The 26,782-nt window shown below is 34.7% G+C and overlaps 2 protein-coding genes and 1 pseudogene across 2 annotated transcripts; 1 reads left to right on the forward strand and 2 right to left on the reverse strand.

Moving 5' to 3' along the window:
• Nucleotides 1–13,355: 13,355 nt before the first annotated feature.
• LOC111404341 lies at nucleotides 13,356–16,123 on the reverse strand (annotated as a pseudogene).
• Nucleotides 16,124–17,449: 1,326 nt separating this feature from the next.
• Nucleotides 17,450–18,257, forward strand: LOC111404848 (RING-H2 finger protein ATL66). Its single transcript, XM_023033586.1, has one exon. The coding sequence runs from the start codon at nucleotides 17,683–17,685 to the stop codon at nucleotides 18,145–18,147; it is 465 nt and encodes a 154-aa protein (XP_022889354.1). The 5' UTR covers nucleotides 17,450–17,682; the 3' UTR covers nucleotides 18,148–18,257.
• Nucleotides 18,258–23,315: 5,058 nt separating this feature from the next.
• On the reverse strand, nucleotides 23,316–25,255 carry LOC111403032 (transcription factor bHLH51-like). Its single transcript, XM_023031377.1, has 2 exons — nucleotides 24,496–25,255; nucleotides 23,316–23,938 (listed from the first exon to the last, which is right to left on the reverse strand). Exons 1-2 carry the CDS (start codon nucleotides 24,820–24,822, stop codon nucleotides 23,489–23,491), a joined length of 777 nt encoding a protein of 258 aa, XP_022887145.1. The 5' UTR covers nucleotides 24,823–25,255; the 3' UTR covers nucleotides 23,316–23,488.
• Nucleotides 25,256–26,782: the final 1,527 nt, after the last annotated feature.

A 26,782-nucleotide genomic window follows, 5' to 3' on the forward strand; every position in this document is an offset into this window, starting at 1 on the left:
AGTTTGGCCCTTGAACATATGATCATTAGGTCAAGCTTACTGACTTTTGATGGCATAACTCCTTTTGATGATTTGATAAGTTTTAAAATATCGTGTCGATAATTATCTAGACTTCAAATAAATATTATTAATCTTTAAGTATAAAATAGGTTCTCTCGAGCTTGACCCCCTCATTTATTTTTAATCTCATGCACATTTCGCTTCAATCAATATGAAATACTGGGCATATGGCTAATTGGCATTTATATGCCATTAAATCGTTGTTAATTTATATGAATTCAAAAATTACCGAAATTTAGGTATGTTTCCTTACAAAAGAGCAATCCCAGTAGAATGATTAATCTACTTTGTCGAAAGGAAAATGACAGAAAGGTTGACAAGGGAATGACACTGCTGCTGGTTTTTGGAGAAAATTCTGAACACTTATATTAATGTACAAGATAAGTTTATATACACAAAACTTTTGGTAATCTATCTTCAAAAGTTAGCAACGTAAATTTACAGCTTATACAGCCAAATCAAAGGAAAACTGATCCTAGAATTATGCTTAATTAAAGGAGAACTGATCCCAGAATCATGCTTGCACAAATCTTGCTAATTTGATTGATTATGGGAATGATCTGTGCTATCTTCCTTGATACGCGCCCGCAAGAATGGGCTACCATCGGTTAGTCCAATCTTGTTTTTGAGTAGATCTGTTCGTTGACGCGAGAGAGGCTTTGTTAACAAGTTTGCCAGCTGATCACTTTTATGGACATGGTGAACTTGAAGGATCTTTTTTTGAACCAAATCTCTGACAAAATGAAGATTAATTTGAATATGTTTCATCCTGGAATGCTGAACTGGATTGAAGCTTAAATGTGTGGCACCTAAATTATCACAAAGCGGTAGAGGAGACTTCGCTAGAGTAAACTTCATTTCTTGGAAGAGTGAAAGAATACACATTAATTCAGATGCTGCAGTGGCCAGCGCTCTATATTCAGCTTCCGTGGATGATCGTGCAATTGCTCTTTATTTTTTGGAGCTCCATGAGATTGGATTCGTGCCAAGTAAAATAAGATATGCTGAGGTAAAGCTTCTATTAACCAAATTGCCTGCCCAATCCGCATCAGTAAAGCTTGTGAGTGCTGGACTAATGTTTTTCTGAATGGTTATTCCATTAAAAATTGTGTTCTTCAAGTATTGAAGCAATCTTTTTGTGGCTGTCCAGTGAGTCATTGTTGGACGATGCATGAACTAAGATAACTTGTTTACAGCAAAGAAAATGTCGGGTCTAGTTAGAGAAAGATATTGCAATGCACCAATGACACGACGATACTCTGTAGAATACACGGTTGAGGCTACATCATCTAGTTTCAAAGGAACTGAGGTTGAAAGTGGAGTTGTAACATCCTTAGCTCTATCCATATTTGTTTTTGCCAAAAGATCTCGGATGTACTTGTGCTGTGTTAAGAACAATCCATGAGGTGTAGGAATAACCTCAATACCAAGAAAGAAATGCTGTGGTCCCATGTCCTTGATCGAGAACTTTTGTCCAAGTTGAGTAATGATACTTTCCACAAATTTTGAGTCATTTCCTGTGATAACCAAGTCATCTACATAGACCAAGCAGTATATTAGAATTTAATCAGCACTGTACACAAACAAGGAAGAATCAGATTTAGTGTTAGAGAAACCAAACTCGACTAGTGCTTGTTTAAGTGCAGAATACCAAGCACGTGGTTCTTGTTTGAGATCATATATAGCCTTTTGTAGACAACAGATATGGTTTGGTTTTTCAGGATCTCGAAATCTAGGCGGCTATTTCATATAGACTTTTTCTGTAAGATCTCCATGCAGTAATGCGTTATTCACATCCAATTGTCTTAATGACCAGCCTTGCATTACAGCAAGAGACAACACAGTGCGAATGGTAACAGGCTTTACTACGGGACTAAAAGTCTCTTTGTAGTCTAGACCTGGTCTTTGATTGAAACCCTTTGCAACTAACCGTGTTTTATACCTATCAATTGATCCATCAGCCAATCTTTTGATCCTAAAGACCCATTTGCATCCAATAATGTTGCATCCTTTTGGAGGAATTTCTAACTGCCATGTACCATGGCGCATGAGAGCTATTAGTTCTGAGGACATGGCATCTCTCCAACGAGGATCAGATAGAGCTTCACTAACTGTATTTGATTCCAGCGAGGGTTGAATCGGATGCTTTGTGACTAGAAATGATTTTTTTGGTTTATAGATATTATTCATTGAACGAGTCACCATATTATGGGATCGAGTCATAACAGGATCAGAATTTGGTGTTATATTTGAGAGAAAGACCTCATTTGAAATCGAAGAAGATGGTTGAGAACCATGTACCTGGTGATGAATTGGTGGAGGAAAAGTCTCCATCATGGGTGTCGGAGGATGATGAGTACTCAATTCGTGAGAAGTAGCATCCGGCATTGACTGAGGCATGTTTTGTGATAGAGAAAGCAGCACTGGAGGATCAATTTGAGGAGAAGAGGATATAGTTTCGGTGGTCTCACTGATTTTAGGACTCAATTTAGAGAATGGAAATTTTCCTTCATCAAACAATACAGGTCTCGAGTGATAGAGACGATGGGCTTTGGGCTCAAAGCACAAATATGCATTTTGAGATAGTGAATAGCCCACTAAGATGCAAGGCTTAGCTTTGGGTTCAAGCTTATGCTTGTTGTATGGCCGGGTCAATAGATAGCAAAGGCATCCAAATTGTTTGAGTTTAAGATAGTTGGGGGTCTGATTGAAGAGCTTCTCAAATGGTGTTTGATTTTTCAATGTTGTGGTTAGCCTTCTATTTATTAGATATGCAGTTGTTTGAAAAGCATAAGGCCAATATGAGAGTGGTAGATTTGCATATGAGAGAAGTGTGAGTCCAATTTCAACAAGGTGGCGATGTCTTCTTTCAGAAATGCCATTTTGTTGGGGAGTATGAGGGGCAGTTGTGTAATGACCAATGCCATGAACCGAAAGGTAGGATTTAAGAGCAATGCATTCACCTCCGTTATCCGAGTATATACTCTTAATTTGGGTGTCGAATCTATTTTCCACAAGATTTCGAAATTGAGGAAAAATGATTTGAACATTTGATTTGTGAGACATTGGATAGAGCCAAATATGTTTAGTATGATGGTCAATAAAAATGACGTAATATTTTGAACCATCGATACCAATATTATGCGAGGGACCCCAAACATTAGTATAAATTAATTCAAGTGGTGCTTTGCTAGTTAAAACATGAGAATGAAATGGCTGACAATGAGCTTTATTTTGAGAACACGCATTGTATAGAGCATTATTGCTATTTTTATTGGTAGGTAATGAAAAAGCACGAATTAAATGATTGACAATTTTAAAGGATGGATGACCAAGTTTTTGGTGCTAACCATCTTTGGTGGAATGTTCATGAACATAAGCAATGACATTTTTGGAAGTAGTAGCTAACTTTTCCGACAATGGGTACGCATAATCTTCACATGCGCCTTTGAGGAGCGTCGCCCCCCTAATCCAATCCTTCACCAAAAAATAAGATAGATGAAATTCAAGATAAACATCATTTTGCTTGGTGAAATGATGAACAGAAATCAAATTTTTTTTTTTATTGTTGGAACACATAATGTATCTTTGAGATGAAAATGCGATTCGATGATTTAAAAGATAAGGAACCAACATGAGATACAGGAAAACCTGATCCATCTCTAATTACAACTTCATCAGTACCATCATATTCAGAGTGTATTGAAAGATTGGACAGATTAGTTGTCATATTGTGTGATGCTGCTGAATCTACAAGCCATTTTTATCTCTGTTTTTGGAAAATGTTGCACAGTTGGCGGTAACTTCACTGGACGCAAGTTTGGGACAACTTTTTGTTGTGTGACCCACTTGATCGCATAGTTGGCATTTGGGTTTAAATTTTCGAGGCCCTGAACTGGAAGCCCACTTCTTTTTGTTGTCATGGCCTTTGTTTGAAGAAGATAAAGAACGGTGGTGGTTGTTGTTGCTCATTCTTCCATGCCGTTGTGAGTAATTTGCTGTTGGAATTAGTTGGTGTACAGAGTTGCTTTCCATCCTCCGGATGTAGTTTTCATGGCCAACAAGAAGGTCATGAAGTTCCTCAAATTTAGTGAGGTTTCTCGAGCACGAATTGGAGCGGCTATCTCCCGAAATGCTGGACCCAACCCATTTTAGGATGTAAAGTGTTAAATCATCATCCGAGATAGGGAGATCAATTATTGTGAGTTTGCAATGTGAGGTCTTCTTTGAGTTGCATTGCACGTGTTCGAGATTTTCCCGCATAGAGACGGGTGAGTGCTGTCCAAGCTTGATGAGATGTTTTGCAGGATGCAAGAAGAGGTGTAATGGTAGTAGAAGTTGAAGCAAGGATAGCATGAAGAATTAGTTTATCTTGGCGAATCCAGTGGGAATTCACTGCTTTGGAGGTTGCAGAATTTTCGGCATCAATGGCAGGACATTTACGTATGCCATTAACAAAGTCAATGAGGTCGTATCCAATCAACAGTGCTTCGAATTGGACTCTCCATTGAGGAAAGGTGGATGGAGTGACTTTTTCGTTGATGGTAGTGGAAGCATTGATGGTGATAATTGGATTATCAGAGGACCCAAGAATCCCAGCCATTTTCAGAGAAGAAAAAAAATTAAATCTCGTAAGAGACTTGCTTTGATACCATAAAAGGGAATGACACTGCTACTGGTTTTTAGAGAAAATTTTGAACACTTTTATTAATGTATAAGATAAGTTTATATACACAAAACTTTTGTGGTAATCTATCTTCAAAAGGTAGCAACGTAAATTTACAATTTATATAGCCAAATGAAAGGAATACTTATCCTAGAATTATGCTTAATTAAAGGAGAACTGATCCCAGAATCATGCTTGCACAAATCTTACTAATTTGATTGATTATGGGAATGATCTGTGCTATCTTCCTTGATAGACAGATATGTATGTAACAGTAGAAGATTGAATGAGAAATATGATTGTGTTTTAAGATGTCCAATGATAAAATGAAATTAGGCATTATATCAAGAACTATGTCGTAATTGATATAAAAAAGCAAGTAATACCTCCATATGACCACTGCTCTCTTCCACCTTTTACGTGCATGCTCTTTGAACCTGTTCACAATCTTCTCTTTCGATTAATTGGGTAAACACTGAATGAGGTAAACGCAGTATTCATCACTTTGTTTTCAGTTTAGCTTCTTTAAAAGCTCCCACTATGAGCCGAGAAGACCCTCTTCACCCCTCTCGAGAAAGTAACATCAATAGCCATCCCATTTTAGCACTTCTCGACTCCACAACAACCGCATCTGTCGCCACCACAAGCAGTGACAGCGCAACTAGTAGCAGAAACAACCACAATCACAAGAAAGGCAAGGGAAAAAGAGGGCCAAATAATGGAAAGTTCAGGTACCGTGGCGTGAGGCAGCAGAGCTGGGAGAAGTGGGTGGCAGAGATTCATGAGCCGGGGAAGCTGACGTGCAGGTGAGTCAAATGCTGATCAGCTGAATCTCCAATCCTTAGGCGGTGGTGAAGGTGGTTCATCTCCTCAATCTTCCTCTCAAACTAAAACATTTTCGTCATTTTCAACTTTGTAAAACATGCTTTCATGCTTTTAACCGAATTTAAGTTATGAAACTTACTTGAAAATCCCAAAAACGAGATTGAATTACTTGCCTATCGATTATGTGTCTCCAATACCGCCTTGTATCCACTTCTTGGTCAAAACTCGATCACCAAGGAAGAAGTTTATTGTTCACAATCCAAGAACCCAATTTGAGATGTTATCTTCCAAAATATCAAGTCTTTTTCCTCATGTATTTTTCTTCCACTCCCTTAACCCGAATTTTTTTTTTTGTTTTTCAGAAGAATGAATAATAAAAGTTGATGGGAGTTATGGGTGGTGAGGAGGTTAACTTTTTAAATTCAATTTTCAACCCCTCCCTCCAAAATTCACTTCTATGCAAATCAGGTCGGGTCGGGTCAACCCATTTTCTTCCAACATCTCTCACTCGCACATGATGGGCTTGACCTGATTCTAATAGAATATCAATTATATTAATCTTAACATCTTCAAGTTCATACAAGTAAATATATTGTGCGACTGGAGAGTTAATTTAAGAGCACACAACACTATGCACCTGTAAGGAATATATAGCAACTCTGAAAGAGGAATTATATTTCTCACTATACCCGAAACATATTTTGTAACACCAGTTCAAGTATTTCTGGTCCCTCAATTTATTTTAGAACATACTCAACTTTCTTATTTATACTGTATTCACAATTGCGTCGTAAAACTCAAATAATCAATACAATTTTCCGGCCAGTGAATACAAGCCGAGGTATTGGTTAAACAGTCTTCCTTTCCTACTTGAATCCCTTCATTTCAAGTCAGCTGCTTTCCTAGACATGTCCTATCAAACCGAATCAACCATAGTTATTGGCAACATGCTAAAATAGCAACACTAAAATAAAATTCTGAGAAACAGTCAAAAGTCATAAGGGTATATATAAATGAGGTCAAATGCTCCTCAGAGACTCACACAATGAAGAAGAGGGATCAATTTTTTCATTTCTCATTGATCGTTAAAGTACACGTAGTATGAAATACGTGTTACGATATTTTTTCCGTTCCTTAGGGCGTACGTCAAATCTTACAAATTAAATACACGTACAAATCATAGTTCAGATATTTCTCGATATCTAACCCGAATAGTCCTCGTATTTATTCCTCTAGGTAATCTCAAATTGAGAACTCGATCTGGCTATAAAAACAGGTCTAATGGATAGCAAAAAAATTCATACCAATTACTTGTTGTAATCTCATCTTGCTATCACATTAAGACGACTGGATCATATACATAATATGATTACTGTGTCTCATCTCAGCACACCTCAAAGTGTCTAAGGCAATTGTTCGAGTGAGTAAACCAATCTCAACCTGTTTGACATACTTCTCAACCTGTTTGACATACTTTATGTGTGCATATACAATTGTAATCTAAAAATCACAATAAAATATTACTCTTAACATGCGAACTCAAAACATTGTTCATTAATGGACATATATGAAAAAGTTTACATAGCGCACAATTCAAATTCTACGCAATCCCATAAATTTAACATGTATCATAAAAATATCTCTAGGGATAGGATTGGATTGATACTTGCTGACCAGACCTACGGCATAACAAATGTCGGGATGAGTACACATCATAGCATACATTAAGCTCCCAATCGTACTGGAATATGGAACTCTGGACATTTCTTCTTTTTCCTCGAGAGTTTTAGGACACATGCGAAGACTTAGAGTTTCGCCTTTTGATACAGGAGTGTCAATGGGATTGCAATTTTTCATTTTGAAACGTTCAAGAATTTTCTTTATATATGGCTCTTGTAACAGAGCAAGAAACCTCTTTGAACGATCTCTATGGATTTTAATACCTAATATGTAATTTGCTTCACCCATGTCCTTCATTTCAAAATTTGAGGATAACAATTTCTTAATGGTTTTAGTATATTCCTTATCATTCCCAGCCAATAAGATATCATCTACGTAATGAGATAAAATTACAAATTTCTCGTTGGACCTTTTAAAATAAATACAGTGATCTTTATCCATCATGACAAAGTTGTACGAGATAACCACTCTGTCAAATCTCAAGTACCACTGTTTAGAAGACTGCTTTAGACCATAAATTGACCTATTCAATTTAAAAACTTTATTCTCTTGATCTGTTTTAATGAAACCTACTGGTTATTGCATGTAGATTTCTTCATGCAACTCTCCATTGAGAAATACAGTCTTCACGTCCATTTGATGTAATTCTAAATCTAAATGTGCCACGATAGCTAAGAGTAGACGAATTGAAGTAACTCTCACTACTGGCGAAGAGGTCTCTTTATGATCTATACCCTCCTGTTGAGTATAACCTTTGCCACCAAGCGAGCCCTATACATCTCTATAGTCCCATCAGCTCTTCGCTTTATTTTGAGAACCATTTATTCCCAGTGACTTTTTGTCCAGATGGAAGATCAACCAAGCCCCATACCTGCTTTGATTTCATAGATTACATCTCTTCTTCCATTACATTCTTCAATTTTCCTTTGCAGGACATGATAGAGTTTCTTGTACTGAACTTGATTTTTCACCATCTTCAAGAGATACTAGGAAAACTTGCCCTTCAATCTCAAAATGACGTTTAGGCATACTTTTTCTAGTACTCTTACGAAGTGAAAGCTCCGATGTGACCCTGTTACTCAGAGTTGGAGATAAATTACTCCTACTTGGATCGACAGGTGAAATTGTTTCCTCTTCCACCTCAGTTGATCCATCAAGTACAACTCTATCATCTAATTCATATAAAGGTTCTCCCCTTTTAATTTCTCCCCTACTAAAAAAAATCACTCTTAAGAAATGTCACATCGCGTGACTCTATCTCAATTATAGTCCCATCTTGATTTTCACCTATGAATACATATCATTAGACTGATTTGAGTATCTTATAAAGATACATTTCTTACCTCGAGCGCCCAATTTTTCAAACTTACTTGAGAAATCATGGATATAGGCAGCTGATCCACTGGATCTAAGAGAACTTAAATCAGGGAATCTACCTGTCCAAAGCTAATATGGTGTAGTAGGTATTAATTTAGAAGGAACTCTACTTAGAATATAGGTTACAGTTAACAAAGTGTCTCCCCAATAGGAAATAGATAAGTTAGCATGCGCATCATGGACCTCACCATTTCTAACAACGTTCTATTCCTCCTCTCAGCAACACCATTTTGTTAAGGTGTATTGGGAATAGTTAATTGCCTAATGATTCCCTTATCATTACATAGTTTTCTGAACTCTTCGAATAAATATTCATGCCCTCGTTCAGTCCTCAAGGCTTTCACCTTTCTATCTATTTGATTTTCTACCTCATTTAAATATTATCTAAAGCATTCAAATGCCTCCGACTTATGAGAAATCAAATAGACATAATTATATCGCGTAAAATCGTCTATAAAAGTAATGAAATAAGAGGCTCCATGTCTTACCCTCACATTCATCGGGCCACATATATCTGAATGGACTAACTACAATGGAAGTTCAGCTCTTAAAGCTTCACCGAATGGTTTTTGTGTTGTTTTTCCAATTAGGCAATGTTCACAAGTAGGTAATGAAATCTTAGAAATTGAACCTAGCAAGCCTTCTTTAGCCAACCTATTCATTCTCTTTTGTCCAATATGTCATAATCTAGCATGTCATACAGATATATCAACATTCATATCTTTAGAAGAAGAAAAAGATATATTTATAGAAAAACAACGATTAACATAATAATTATAAGTGTTTGGATCACAATCCAACACTACAAAGCCACCTTCTACGTATCCAGATCCATAAAATACATCACGATTGTTTATACGAACGGAATTACCACAAAAGTTCAAACTGAAACCTAATCTTAAAAGAACAACAACGAAAATTAAGTTCATTCGTATCTTCGATGCAAACAGGACATCATGAAGGAGAATAATACGGCCACCACTCAAATGTAACTTACATGCACCGATCTCTTTCACCTCCACTCTATCATCATTGCCGATGTATATCCATTTTGTACCAACTGGAAATCGACGAAACTCCACAACGCTTATCGATCTCTAGTTACATGATCTGTCGCTCCAGAGTCTACAATCTACATATGATAAGATTCAGTTAGTATAACAGTGCTTGAAACATAAACAACACTAAGAGAAGTATTTATAAGAGTTATCTTCTTTGGCTCAGGACATTCCCGAGCAAAGTGACCCAACACCTGACAGTTGAAGCACTTCAGCTTGCTCTTATCTTTCTTCTTTCCAAATCATTTACCTGTCTTATTGCGCTTGTGTTTGTTCTTTTTAGGTCCCTGTCTAGTTTCTTTTCCCTTCACTTTCCTGCCTTTGAACCGGTTCTTCTTACACTTAAAGCCTGAAGCTTTCCCAGAACTAGATTCAGCCACAAAAGCTTGTCCTAGAGATTTAGTTGCACCAAGACACTCATCTTCTAGTTCCACATGGCGGGCAGCATCATCAAATATTTTGATACTATCATTATGAGTCAAACTGACTTTCAGATGTTCCTAATTATCAGGAAGAGGATGAATCAAAGCCTGAACTTGTTGCTCATTAGAGAGTATATGACCAGCTGACTTCAATTCCCTAATCATAGTAGACATGATCATCACATGTTGTGTGATATTGTGATTAGGAAGTTTTTTGTAAGTGTCAAATTTAATAGTCAGCTGCCTCAGTCTAGTCACACTAGTACCACCGTATTTCTCTCTCAAATATATCTAGATGTCGTGAGCAGTTGGGAACTGCTCACACTCATATATGAGATCATCCACTACGGAACTTACCAAAATTGTACGAGGAATGGAATTTTTCTTTTTCCTTGTCTGGTAAGTTTCTTGATCCCTTCTTTGTTGAGTAGTTTAACCCATCACTGGATCTTCCATCACGTGGTTAATGCCCTCAAGGCAACCCTGTTCCTCTAGCACATACCAAATTTTATGGTGCCAAGTGTTATAGTTATCCTCATTCAATTTGTCACCTTTATTTAGGTCAGCTATGATATTCTTAGATGCCATATTCTGTCAAAATATTAAAGACAATCATATAAATGCCCATTTATGCACACATCATTTTGTGCTCATACAAATTAAGTTTTATGATAATTTAACATTAGACATCGAGTTGAAAGTTCACTAAGTTCCCAATCATCATCCATCGTCCTAATATTACATTATCACCAAATTAATTTCATAGCGTAAAATCACTGGTTCTAAGTCAGAATAACTTAAACTCTTTCACCCTTAGAACTTCCACTAAAGTAAAAGATTAATCATGTACAAAATTAGTAAGATATTTTGAATAAATCTGACATATATGAAACATATACATTAATATCAAAATATCAAATATGTACATTCGATCATATTAAACATCTTTAAATAAATACTAAACATGAGAAATAAAATTTTACATTGTTCGATGATTTTGAACTAACCATACATATCTAGATTAATCACAAAATTTTCATTTTCTGAATTCCATTTTCTCTTCAAGATCCTGATCAAATAACTGTAGCATATAGGTGGTGAATTATCCAAATCTCCAATAACAGCATCATGCCAATATTTAGGAAGCGTTCTCATTAGATGATACATACTTTCCACCTCACATACATGCTGTCCCAAATGTATCGATATTTTGTGTTGTACTAGTTTATATCGCGGATCCATTTCATAGCTTCTTTAAGAACATAATTTTTCAACACATTCCACAGTCTGTGCTCTACTAGCTACTCCTCTAAGGATACTAAAAAAGCCTGTTGATCCAGTCATATATAATCAAGCACAATAATTGAAAAACTAGTCACAATGGATCGCATAACCTAATCGAGACCCACCACTCATGAATATATAGAAAATATGGTATATCAAATACTTTCAAAATATTTTTCATTTTAAAAAAATGAGAACACAAAAAAACTTCCACTAGGCAAATACCACTTAACAACACTTAACAAAAATATTCTTGATTTTTTTTTAATTTCAGGATTTAATCAAGTTTCAAAATATTGTATATATAAATATTTTTGATTATCTGAAAATTATTTTAATTGTATAAAAAAATCAAAAATATTTGAGGGACCAATTTGTAATCTTTTAAATTGAATTCGAATAATCAATTCTAAAAAAAAAATATCATTTTGGGATCAACACACAACTTTTCAAATTGGTATTGCAATAAACACCAATAAAAAAGTGTTGGGACTAAAAATTGCATTTTGTAATATTTGAGGGACAAACATGCAATTTTTTCAAATTACATTTGGAATATTTAACATTCAAAAGTGTGGGGACCAGCATGCAATTTTCCAAATTGCACTTACAATATTTTAGGGACCAACATGTAATTTTTTAAATGGAATTAGGAATTCCCACCTTCACTACTACTGTTTCAATTTCAGAGCTTTTTTTCTGGGTTACTATTCATCGTCTTCCAAAATATGCAGTTTTCTGTCAAAATTTTAGAAGGCCATAACTTCCTCAATTCAAGGCCAAATTTTATGTTCTTTATACTGTTGGAAATATCTCAAGAAGATCTATCCAACCATATAAAATAGGTAGCGTGAAACTTAACGTACAAGAAATTATCATGCAATGAAATTTAGGTTTTCTCAACTAGGGTTTGACTTTACTCCCAAAATACAAAGCCAAATAGTACGAAATTTTTCAGAAATGATCTCCATAATATCTTGAACATACAATATAAATTTTCATGAATTTATATAAAGTATATCAAAATTTGCCATTAACGACATTTAAGGTTTCAAAGAAAACGGGAATTCATGCATTTCATTCAATCTAAAATATTTTCAGCACGTATTTAAGCAAGAAAACAACATACTCAGACTCTGATATCAATGTAAAACATGCTTTCATGCTTTTAACTAATTTTAATTGTGAAACTTACTTGAAAATCTCAAAAATGAGGTTGAATTACTTGCCTATCGATTGCTTGCCTCCAACACTGCCTTGTACCCGCTTTTTGGTCAAAACTCTATCAACAAGGAAGAAGTTTGTTTTTCACAATCCAAGAACCCAATTTGAGATGTTATCTTCCAAAATATCAAGCATTTTTGCTCATATATTTTTCTTCCACTCCCTTAACCCGAATTTTTGTTTTTGTTTTTTTACTTTTCAAAAGAATGAATAATGGAAATTGATGGGAGTTATGGATCGTGGGGGAGGTTAACTATTGAAGATCTTATAAACTTATTGTTGTCCCCAAATTTGGGAAATCGGTAGCTTTGTCACATTCTTCATGAATTATCCAAAAGTATCCCTAGCATATCTCCTTGTACTAGGAGAGAATGGTGGAACCGTCGCTCTCAGCTCACTCACACCCACCTTAAGTGCAGATCATAGAATATCCTTCTTTACTAGCATTTTCCATATTCAATTCCACATGGCTTAAATCATTTTCAATTAATTGATGAACCGAACGGTATATTGTGCAATGTCTATCTAGAAGCAAAGTTAAATGTTTCAATGATCACTGAATTTTGTACCATGTCATAGCTTACTCACCGAATTTTTAAAAGCGTCCCATTAACAACGGAACTTTATTCCGTCATCATCCATTACTCACCAGTGGCTCTCGTTTGAATTGAGGCTCATGTGGAGGACAAAAGTATGGCCTGTCTAGCTAACCTCTTCTAAATTGTAAGACCTCTGCTAATTAGCGTGGTCAAAAATTAGTCAATCAAACTGGAGATGGAATGGGATATGCCTCAGCGCCCTTATCCAACCCCCTTGCCTTATCAATTCTCTGAACTCATCTTCAGTGCTCTTCCACGTCAATGGCAAACTAACCACAATTCCACACTTTACAGTCTCCATGTGCCTGGGCTTTATCTTCCTATCCAAACTAAATGCAAAATATTGTGGAAATTCCTTCAGATCATCCAATTCACCCATCATTTCCTTGTCAAACACTCAAATTTAGGCTTGAAATGGTTCTTTGTTGAAAGAGAACAATCCGAGACACCTTAAAACGATTCCCACAGCATCATCTTTCGAAAATCCTAAGGATACTAAATAATTCAGCTTAGGAATCAACGTCTTCTCCACACTAGAAACTAACAACATGGGATCTTGATATGCCAATGAATACATATCCTTGAAGCCTAATCTTTGAAGATAGAATAAAGCTAGTTTAAGCTAGTCTTCTACACTGGAAATTAACATTCTGGGACATTTGTGTTATCACCTTTCCAGAATTTTGATTAGAACCGTGCTGTATGCACGCTCGACACACAGCATGACCCACAGCTCCCTCACATGTGAGGTCCGTGTCATTTTTTTATTGACGTGGGCCCCCACCTCAGTGAGGGTGCTGCAAGTTGTACAGTTCTAGCCGGACTGTACAACAAGAAAAATCCTTTTGATTAGGGACTTTTTAATTATAGGATAGGAAATTGAAAACTGGGTTAAGGTCATATTTAGTTTCGAATTTTAGAATTTGGGGGCACATGCCAAAAATTCTATCTAAATCCTTTTGATGGATGCGTTTGGACTGGAGGAAGGTGATGACTTCAATAATGGAATGCAAATAAGCGGTGTGGTGAGGCAGGTTTTGGGAGAATGCTCAACCGGAGCCCACGCCCATGATTTCGAGACCAGGATTTTCTCCTTGAATTGGTGCATAAATTCGGGAGCACATGCCAAAGATTTTTGAATGGATTTGGGGACACATGCTAAAGATTCTGCCTAAATCCTTGAATTGTTTTAGGTTTATTTGTTAGGATATTGGAATGTGATTTGGAACCTGAGACTCCATGGTGAAGAATGAAATGGTGGCACTGCAGTTGATATGGTGGCTCCTGTAGAGTGGAGATTTTGAGGTGGAGGGGGTGAATGAGGGAGTGAATGAGGGGAAGAAGAGAGTTTCTTAACGTGGTATTGAGTAGGCTGGGGTCTAACTTTTTGGAAGTAAGTAACGGCACATGTCATAAACTTGTCATTTACGTCGACATTAATTCAAACGACATCCACTGAGCGATTAATGGACAGTGTCGGAGTAAAATTTAGTGATTGATGAGACGCTTTTGAAAGTTAGTTGAGTAAACTATGATATGATGCAAAGTTCAGTGATCATTGAAATAATTAACTCCGAGAAATAAGCCCAACGTCAATCATTCCAATAAGGCGCTAAAATCACCTTCCACATGCTGCTCAGGTGCAGCTTGAACCAAGCTTTGCGACTCTTGCCGTGACTCCAACCGAGCTAGCTTCTAAATCATATTCTTATTAAACTTTTGAATTCTCAGTCGATCCACAAATGAAACTTGTAACTAAATCCACAACATATTGAATTTGCAAGATAAGCTTGATTTTATGACATAAAATGATTAATAAATCCTAATTCACTTGGTTCTCATCGCAATTTGAAAAAGGTCTCAAACTTTTTAAGAGGTATGTCCAAGATGCCCTTATTCAAAATAATCTAAATCTGCAGTCCTTGTATTTTCAATGTTATGCAATTCTTCTCCTGCATTTTCTTATTTTGGAATTCAATACTTGATTTTCTGTTTGCAGCAACATGGTCCCCAAATAACTTGGATTATGCAAATTGGATCCTGACTTTTCAAAATTTTGCAATTCAGCTAATAAATCCTTATTTCCACACTCAACAAGGATTCTGACCAATGTTGCATGCCACAATCACCTACAAGGTTTGAATTGTTTAACTTATTTCTCTCCTTCACAAAAGGGACAACTTCTTTATTGTTATTCAATTTATTTATTTATTATTTATTTTTATTTTTATTTTTTTTGTGCAATTTTCAATTCATCCATTAATTGATGATCAACATTTGAATTCTTCCTCGTTGGATCATTTTCTTATTTTCAGCAACTACATCCTCCTATTCTCTTAGAATATAAGGGCTTGTTTGAGCCACATTATTTTCAAAAAAATATATTATTTAATTGTGATTTGATATCATTTTAATCATACATCTTTCAGTAAAATAATATTACACGCAAATTTAAAATTTTTTCTTATTTTTAACCATACATTTCTCATTGATTTTATATGAATAATGCATTTTTTTTCCCTCGAATATAGCTCAAACATTGGCTAAATAAATCTTCCTTGATTTTCAACAATTTTACTTCGATTTAAAGATGTACCCCCCTGCCATTTAGGCCATGTTTGAGCCACATTTTTTTCAAAAAAAAGAAAAAAAAAAGCAGTAATTTGACATAATTTCAACTACAGATTCTTTAATAAAATAATATTACACGCAAATTCAAACATTTTCTTTATTTTTCACATATTTTCCATCAATACATTATTCAAAAATGCATTCTACCGAAAATAATGTGGCTCAAACAAGGGCTTATTCTTTTTCATGATGTCCTATTTAATTAACAATCAGGGATCGATGTAGGGGGGATTGAGCCGGGCTCTAGTCCCCCAAAGGCTAAAGAATTTTTTTTTTTTTTAGTAAGGTATTTTTCTTGTTTGTCTTTCTTTCTTTTTTTTTTTCCTTTCTTTTTTGTAAAAACAGGTTTTTATATGGAAAAATTTGTTTTCGCTTATTAGCCCGGTTTGAAATTTTATTGCCTGATCTTGAATTTAATCCTAAATCTGTCTCTATTAACAATTGTGCTATATGTACATTTAAACTAAGGTTACATTCTTATTTCATGTGGCTAAATTTACATTATTGATTTTGTCTACAGCCATCATAACACTACCCAGATTTTTGCTAGGAGAGTATGAAATACATTGTCAACTAATAATGTACATATGACTTTATTCATTTAATTAATTACACTTACAACAGTATGATGATAACTTTTCATAGCTCCATTTGACCTCCATTTCTTAAAATTATTATTTTTTTAAATTATTTTCAATGAATTCACAATTTTTAAACATCATATTACATTAATTTTTATTAAAATCTATTAAAAAGTTGATTTTTATCAATGCCAAACATGAGCATACAGAGAGACCTTTTGGCTTGACTTTCAAAAAGTCAAAAAGGGCTTTTGAGACTTAAAAGCTATTTTCAAATCTGTTTGACTAATGTTATGATAGTAATGGCAATGGGGTGGGGCGGCCTTCGACAGGCAGGGCGGGGCGAGGAGGGGGCTTGCCCCGCTTTTTTTTTTTTGCTTTCTCCAAATTCCAAGTTCAATAAAATACAGATAATATTCAAGCTGACAAAGTTAATATCCAAAACAAACACTATAAATCTTAAATATAATGGTCGATATTGGGACACAACATTTATTATTAGGATGAACAAGATTTTTTGTGTTTTTTCCTTTGATATTATCACAAAAGTTGTAACCCCACACACTTTAATTTATTACAATATTTAATATATAGATTTTCAAATTTGTTCAGTTAAATATATTATATCGTTTTATTTGTTTTTATCCATATAATATCAATTTAATAAAGTAGCATAATGGTATATATAAATTAGTCAAGTTTGATAAGACTTGTACAATTAATGATACTAGAAAATAGGTCACATCCTTCTATTTGAATCAAATTAAACCCCTAACCTTTTAATCAAACCAAAAAATAAATTAAAAAATTCATGGGGCGGGTGTGAAAGTATTTTTTTCTATTTAGAAGAACTTCTAGAGAAATCTGATCTAATATAATTTCTTCTAAAAGCACTCTTGAAATAGGAAGTCCTCTTAAAATTTATTTTCAAACAAAAATCAAGTTGACTCCCTTCAAAAATTCGTGTACAAAAAGTAAAAAAGTAAAAGTAGAAATCATATCAAACACATAAAAAAGTTTCTTGCCAAAAGCCATCCTCCCCTCCACTGTCTTCAAAGGTAATACCTAGTTGCACAGATTTTCGAGTACAAGTCCGTTTACTTACATAAATGCATTCAACTATCATAAAATCCCTAAATATCTACTCTCTTCACGTCACTGCTGACCACGTCTTTCCCACTGTCGTATCTCCGCCTTCATAGCCGCCACAAGAAACCCACTCTTCATCAAACTCAATTCGCATGCTTTCCATTTTACAGAAGCAAAAGGCAAAAAATGTCATCCCCTCAAGAATCCTCATCGCCATTCCATTGGCAAGCTGCCGAGTTCGACGACAGCGACTTCCAAATCCGCGGCCTCACACTCTTCTTTATGATTGTTCTTTTCACGATCATTCTCTTAGGGACGTTCATATTCCTTTACGCCCGGCGTGTCTGCCTCTTCCGCGCTCCACCACTGCCTGCCAACGCTTCACCTGTCCACTCGGCCCACCCGTCACCTCTGACACCGCAGGGGCTGGACGCCGTGACGATTAACAACTTGCCAACTGTATTATGCAAGGGTAACTCTACTGAATCGGAGTGCTGTATATGCCTCGGGACTTTTCTTGACGGCGATACAGTGAGAGTGCTGCCTCATTGCGACCACAGCTTTCACTTGGAGTGTGTTGACAAATGGCTCACGACGCAGTCCAGTTGTCCCCTTTGTCGTGCTTGTCTCCGAGTCGACTCTCCTGTTTGACTCGTCTTTTTTTAACTTCCCTTTTTATTCTTCACTCTCTTTTTACCTCCTTCAAATTCGGAATTCGTCATTATTTCCATCAAATCACAAAGAATCGTGATTCGTGCAGGCTGTGCTCGTCAATCTATACTTTTAACATATAATAATTAATTTTATTATGTCTACAACTTTAGTTTCACATTTTGCTAATTTAGGGCATTTTCAATAGTGATTTTGAAAATTGAATTTTTGATTGTTAAGAGAAAAGCGGGATCACTTATGAGAGAAGAAGTCAAAAATTACGATTGAAATAGTAAAATAACGGTCAAAAAATCAATTCTTTTGAATGAGAAATCACTCACAAATGCAACATTAATGTTATTTTTTGGAAGAATAATTCTATATGTGCATTATAAACATCATAATATACATGTGACATAATCCTTTTTGGAATCTGTTAAGCCTTATTATTGATTTGAGGGTTGATTATACAAAACCTCATTTCAAGTTAAAAGTTGATTTTTAAATCAGTAAGTTGCATTTAAAATATTTGAAGAACTTTTTGAAAGTGTTTTATTTGATTTGAAAGACTTTTAGAAGAAACTGACTTAATCTTACTTCTACAAGAACTTTGTACTCAGTGTTTCAATTGTCATCAAAACTTTGTACTCAGTGTTTAATAGGCTCGAATTTTGATTCGTTTATCATATTGAACTTTAAAACTCATTTCAAGTATACCATCATGTTAATGGCCTATTGTTAACAGTAAATCATACGTAGCGCTACCATTTCGTTAATTCAATAACTCTCGATGTTCATGTTGATTAATTGTTAAAACGTATAAAACTATTTTCATAACGAGTTGTTAAAACGTATTAATAGTTAAAATATGAGGGCGTTAATATCAAGTGACATATTACATTACTCAATTAACAGAATTAACACCGTGTGGTAAAGTAACAAAATATAATCTCGTTCATAACTTCATAACTAACCATCAATTCATTTATCCCAAATATTTTCTTAAGATGTTTCTAGGGGTCACAAGTGGGAAAATCGCTAGTCAATTCGACTTGCACGCGATGCGAGCCAAGCAGCATAATACTTGTGCTAATCGTTCGTTGACTCGTACAACTTGGCTCGCAAGATGCTCATTTTTTATTTTTTTTTGCTCAAATAAAAAAAATTAGTTAAGTTTTATTACAGTAAGAGAATTAATCGAGTTAGTAAAGTAATGTGTAAAGATGCAATTTCCAATAAAAGCCAAAAAGAAAGATATAAAGCATTGGAGTTATAAAGCTGTAAAATTTTTGCAATGAAATTTCCTGTTTAGAGTTTGAGTAAGCATTTTGCAATTGTTGCAAACTGATGCATGCGCTTTTTAGCTTATATTTTTCATTTGGGTAGTTTTTTAACTTTTTACCAAACTCATTGTAAGTGCAATTCTGAATTCATTCCAATTATGTGGTAATAGTGCGTCAATTACAAGTGGAAGTTTGGTACAAGGGAATTTTATTAGGATAAAATTTCAATATGGCCCTCAATCTATTATTAAAATAACAAGTTCATTATCAGTACTTTAAAAAATAGCAACTAGTTACTGTATTTCTTAATGTAGTTGCACAATGTGTCAGATCTCTATTACTCGTTCGTGGATCTATATTTTGCTTTTCAATTTGGACTTAACAAAGATATTGAAGAGAGACATATTTGAGTAACATCTGAAAATTTAATAAAGATTTGAACGGTTTCCATTAAAGCAAATTGATTGTGCAATGCAATCATAATGAAACATCGTGAGCCAATTTGCTACAACTATAGTAGATTAGGGACCAATTATGAAACTTTCCCATGTTCAAAAGATACAAAATTTAAACACGAAAATGTCAATGTGAATAGTTAATTTTCTCACGTAATTTGCTTTGGAGTTGATAAGATTGAAAAATAGGTTCAGCCTAACCGGCTTACCAAATTAATTGGTTAAAAGTCAATTTGATTATCTATTAAACTAATTAATTTAGAGCCTAATTAAGTTAACCACAATAATCAATTGATGCACAACACAAGCTAGGCAATCTCCATAACTAAGCTAACATATAAATATCATATTTTGGCCCCGGGGCGGACCCAAGGGGTTCCTAGGGTCACGTGACCCCCAACTTTTGAAATTCTTTTTTTCTTTTTTTGATGAGTTTTATTTGGTATTGATTGAAATCTAAATCAAAGTTAATAATTAAATTTAATAATATATTTCATGGAATCCTTAACTTTTATCAAAATTTACTAAAAATTTGATTTTAACTTCCCCCTAACAGGGGCAAAATCACAATAAATTTGATTTTTTTTCCTCGCACTCTATCTTACTTTCTCCACCCACACCTTTTACCAAAACCTTAACTCTTTTATTTTCTTTAAAATTTGTTTATAATTTTTCTACAATTATCACATCTATCACCAATTTTCACTTTTCAATCAAATTTTCAATTCTATTTGTGTATATAGAATGTGTCTGAACTGATTATGTCCAATTCAACTTATATCTAACGAATTGCATTTATTTGGTTGAATATTGATATAAGTTTTTTCTTTCAATCACTTGAATTGACTGTTCGAAATCAAATGGATGAAAATGATGAGCAAAATATTAATGAAAAATACTTTATAAATGTAAATCTGCATTTTCTCGGATCAAGTATATAAATCATTTAAAAATCAATAACAAAGTATTCGATTTGTACAGAGTTGATTGTGCCCCAATTAAAAATTTTTGCATCCGCCCTAATTTTGGGAAATTCACTTTGAAATGAATCAGTGGAAATTAGGTTTTGAAATATCCACAAACTCAAACACTCTTTTTCATAAACCCGCTGCTTGCATGACGACACGACGTTGATGTGCTAATTTAAGATAAAAACATGTGAAAAGTCCCTAGCCAAGTGGAAAAACAGCTTGATCGGATCATTTCAATGAAATCTTTACAACATGTATAGTAATAGATGTCGTGAATCTAAGTTATTATTGATGGAAACTGCATAAGTAGTATGGTATGGATAGCTTTTGATTATGGAAACATATATATACTAACAAAAACTTATAAGCAAAAGACAAATTAAAGAATATCATTTTATACTTTTTTTGCTTTTTTGAATGATAATGTCTAATGGATTATTCAAATATCATTTCTTTTCAAGTCAAACAAAATAACATTTAATTTCAATAGAAATATAGAATAATAAAATTAGAAATGAGGTATTTTCATGCTCTTAGTTCACAAGTGTAAGTCTTCACAACAAGCATGGTTGAAGTTAAAGTAATACTTGTACATTCATAATTAATTTAATTTCTATCATTGTCTAAATAATTGTATTCCTATAGTAAATAATGCTCTACGTTAATTATTATTATTTTTTTTAAATTTCACCATTTCTTCAAATGAGACTCGAACCCAGGTGCATGTTTGGGGAAAAGATTTGTTGAAAATCATTTTTTCCATATTCATTTTTAATCATGCATTCCTAAAATTATTATTTTTCATGTTTTCTCGTAATTTTTCCTTATTTTTAATCACACGTTCTCCAAACTTTATTTTTCGAAAAATCTCTATCACAAAAGGTCAGGACACTTGATAAGGCTTCATTCTTATCACTTGACCTAGGTCCGATCCCTTAAATAATTATTTTTATATCATGTGAAAACTATCCATGTTTAGTTCTATTACAAACTATAGATTAAGAAAACACAAAAATATTCAACTTTGAGTCAACCATACATAAACATACAAATGACATAGTGAAGAAAATGAAAATGGGAATTAACCAACATTCATTATTTAAAACAATCGAGTTTTGAGAACCTAAAAAATCAAAATTTTTGAAGAAATAAGTGGAAATCACATTTACCCATTCACACAAATATGGAAAAGGGCAAACAAATACAAAAATTCTTCCCAATAAGTGAAAAAAAATTATAAAATTATGTTCGAGTTATCTCAAAATATTCATCTCTTCGTGTTCTTCAAACATCTTGCACACCTATTAAAATATAATTTTTATGTCTAACATCTTATAAAGAGAAAATTCAATAATAAAAACAAATACTTTTTTTATAAGAAAAGATAAATTCTTTCAATGCAAGCCGATTCGTAGGTATCAGAACCGCATGGATTTAAAATCTCAGGATTCCTTTAGACTTGAAAATCGACGTTCAGAGAGACCACATGATTCTCGTATATAAATTTTGATTGATAAGAAAGAATTCTTGTGCCAATCTGATTTTGATTTTGTTTGTGTAACGACCTGAAAATTCTTAAAATTTATAATTTTTTCATTAAAGTCGAGAAATAGGTACATGCACATATACACCTTCACCATAGAAGAAAGATTACATATATACACCTCCACCATAGAAGAAAGAGTCTAACGTGAAACGAATTTAAAGATTCTTCGAACCACAAACTACTTTATCTTCATTCTTTCTCGTTCGTTTTTCAGTTTTTTTCTTTCAGCTGCAACCGGTGGAATTTTTTCGACAGTGGTATTAGAACTCAAGGTACAAATTCTAAGGTTGAGCTAAAGATGATGACAATTTTAAGGTTTGAGGTGGAACGGCGGTGATGCATTTGCACCAAGGCGTCCTCAAGTCACAAAAGGGTATAACTGTGGTGATCGAGTTACACCGATTGAGTGACACATTATCACAAACATGGAATGATTTGACCTTGTACAATTTGTCCTCTTCTTCATCGTAACACTCTGGAAAAACTAAATTTGTCAATGGTAAATGAAAATTGCAAATAACATTGCCATTCGTCACATTCCACTTGTCATCAAAGTCGTCGCTTGGTTTTATTTCAATCTCCACTCAGCAATTGCACTTTCGCAAAATTGCTTCCATTTTTAATTTCCACAAAGATAAATTGCCCCGTTGTACTTCTCAATCTCAAATTGTACTTACATAAAATACTCTTTATAAATATATAGTATCTTGAAATTACCCTAATATTTTCCCAAAAAGCTGTTCTTTAGAAGGTTACTTGCGTATCCAAGTGTACTAAACCACCATACCCATGTGTGAGGGTGAGCCAAATTGTAATAGATTTCAGACCACCTTCGATGTGACAACATATTACGTGAGCATTTCCGGTAAAAATATAGACTTTCTACATATCCAAGAATACATAAATTTCAGAATAAGATCATCTGATATCTCTCCCCTACAAAAATGTTGAATTTGGTAGAGGTTCATCAAATATGTAAAAATCAATCAAAATTTAGATATATAAGATTCTTTCGCCTGTTACATAAGATCAATACAATCATCATCAAAAAAGTCCTCAATTAATCAACATTGCTCAAATATTTAATTAATGAGAAGGATAAAAGAACCTCTGTCTCTTGCTCCTCGCCCGATAATTTGATGTAGCAGAAGACATAGCAACACGGTTCAATACGATATAAAGTGACTGCTTGAGAGTGCTAAAACAAGATTTTTCTTCCATACCATTTTTGGCACAAAGGGCAAAAATGGCTTTCATTCTGCCACCTAAACTGGTTATATCAGCTTCAAGAATGGTGAGTCTAAGGCCCTTGAGGGCACAATTCAGCTCTGCAAATAATTCCGGCCTATCGTCACAGCAAACAGAAGCCTTTATGTATATATTATTCTCCATGCTTGATTCTTCTAGGTCCAAGTGATCTATTGTGACTTCATCTATATCAGTTGGAATTGTGGAGATTTTGCTGATTTCTTTTGCTTTTTGCCTTAGATCCTTCACATGCTCTACTACTTGTCCTAATAGAGCCGCCTTGTCCATCTGCAGAAACACACTATTTCGATTTAATTTGAGAATGTTTCATTAACTAAAGAATACTGCAGAAATAAGTGCTCGTTTACTAATAGTAGATTCTCTGGATTTTAGTGCAGTTTGATCCATAAATTCAAAATAATTTTGACATAGTTATCAAGTATGCACAGCATTATATAAGACCCAGCCAAGCTACATTAATATTCAAATATTTCTTCTTAGAACGGATTGATTTGCCCCATAAGCGGGTATCTACATGTACAATCTATGACTAGACGTACTATCCTTCGAAGGGGTACGTTTCCATAAGATATCAAGTGTCTCTATTGTATTAATATACCCGATTCGTGCTTTGTTTTGGAGGAGACAAAAAGTCAGATTTGTAGACTTGCCTCCATCCTTTTTTGCCGTAAAAAGTTCGTAATTTGGTGGTTTAGTCGAGAGACTATCTCAAGATGATAAAAAAAAATAAAAAATAAAAAATAAAAAATAAAAAAAATTCATCGCTAAAAGTAAAATTTCTTGTAGTGCTCGGGTGAGAGAGAGGAGGGTAGAGAGAAACCAACCTTTTCAGACTTTGGGATCAGTTTTCTGAGAGTTGCAAGCTGTCCATTGATCCTGTCTCTGCGCCTTTTCTCAGCTTCACTGTGGCTCCTTGAAGCACTGCCACCTCTATCTTCTGCCACCCCTTCAAAGGGGGCCGGCCAAGGCGGCAACACCGAGGAAGGATAACAATGAAATTGGAGAGCCGCCTCTGATGCCGCCACCTCACCAGGAGGAGGAGGATTTGGAGGAAGCCATGGAACCAGAAAAGGATTATCACTTTCCAGTTCACTTTGGCTCTGATTCCAAGAGGCATATCGATATTCTTCAGGCCAAAAGCAATTTTCCATTTGAAAGAAACAATCTTTTTCTCCAATCGACAAACAGATTATACCACATCTATTGCCAAATTTTTCCCAGTACTAACTAGCCTACGCTACCAGTGTAATGTGTGAAATTCAAGTGTAGATTGTGACATCGAGTAGCCTTTTATTGGCCAGATGGAATTATAGGAACTATTTTTGGCCTTATCTTCCAGTCACCTCAAACATCAAAATTTTCGATATCCAATCAACTGTAGAAACAATGGCCCGACTCTAAATTTTCATCAGCTTGAATATTATCTTCAATACATTTTATGGGCTTTCACTATGTCCACCCATTATTATGCATAAAAGTTGGATTACAGTTCAATAAAAAAAATTCTGAGAGCAATTCCCATAAATTTGTCGGATGTGGACAGGGATTTTGATTGACCTAGTAATAGAACAACATCTGTAGTAGAGGATAGTACAAGACCCTAATGCATTAATTTTAACAGTGATATCTCACTGCAATATTATACACGAAATATCCCAGTCAGTTTATGTAGAGCCAACTACTCACATCAGTCGGATTGTGGGGCATGTCATGATTGGGAATCCCATTATTTTTGTGAAATTTATACATCTACTTCATCTTGGTAAATTTTAGCCCAAAATGCTGCTTCGTTTTAGTTGTAAAACCCACCATTAGAGTTGAGCTATACTAAGAAAACTATCGTAGTTTTGTTTTGTTGATAATAATGTTCGACACTTTCATCGTTTTCGTTGATTCTTCCTCATCCTCTTTCACTTCTCTCCCCCCACCAACACAACCCAACAAAAGAAGAATCGTTTAGGATCAAATCTCATGATTAAGATGGACATTGTAGATAAATTAAAGCTATCCTGGTTTAAAATAATCTACTAGGCATGCTTTTTTTTTCATTGTTTTTCATTAATCAATTCACCTTTACATAAATGAACTTGGGATTGATTAAGTTGTCCTTTGCTAAAAACAAAAGAACTTAAATTACAATCCACCGTAAGTCTTGATGTAGGACCCCATCCACAGCCATAGTTGTAACTCCACCATGAAGTGGATTTTAAAGATTGATATGACCATTGATCTACCCAACCCCCTACCCACCCCAACGAAACCAATTTGTTTCAATATAATGTGTGGCCCGTGTAGTCTCCCCCTCCATTACTTCTCTCAATTGAATAATTAGATCTAAGAACGACATGGGTAGCCACCCACAATTTTAAGTCCATTTTTGGCCCTCGTTTCTTGAAATTCATTCTTATCTACCGTCATTTTCAACAACACATTTCTTGAAACTCACAATTTTTATCAACTTTTCAACCACTCAGATCATTAACATTTTATAAAAATCTACTAAAAACTTGAATTTTAACAAAACCAAACATGAGCAAAATAACACACATTATAGATTGGATCAATTAATCACATGAATCAATATCAAATACAGCAACTGATGAATCTTATCTATCAACATATTTACATGAATAGACGCTCTACACTTCACTAAAACACTATAATACAATTTCAAATGCAGAACTTTTTTTCATGTTATGGGGTACACTTATCACCATGGAAGCTAGCAAAATTCAATATTGTTGATGATTTTTTATGGGGTCCCATTAGGCTAAATGTTCAAAATCTTATGCCTCACGAAGAAAATGCGGAAAATTAGGACCGCATGAAATAGTTGAATCCAATATGAGTTTCTTTTCAAACAACAACTTGATAACACAAGCACTTAAAGATAAATGATAGACATGCCAGACTATCAAAGAAGAATAATGTAACTAAAAAAGGTTGAACCCCAACTTTAAGAGCCCCCACCGACCCTGCCCTGGGCCATCGTGGAGGAGGTAAATCGCAGGATGTGCCTCCCAGGAGCCAGGGTGGAGAGCACATGGATAGGCCAAGGCTGTTAACCCATATGGTAACTCCCGCTTGCAACAAAGCCAATTCCACCTTGTG

The sequence above is a fragment of the Olea europaea genome, chromosome 11 (assembly GCF_002742605.1).
Source record: "Olea europaea var. sylvestris chromosome 11, O_europaea_v1, whole genome shotgun sequence".
NCBI lineage: Eukaryota > Viridiplantae > Streptophyta > Magnoliopsida > Lamiales > Oleaceae > Olea > Olea europaea.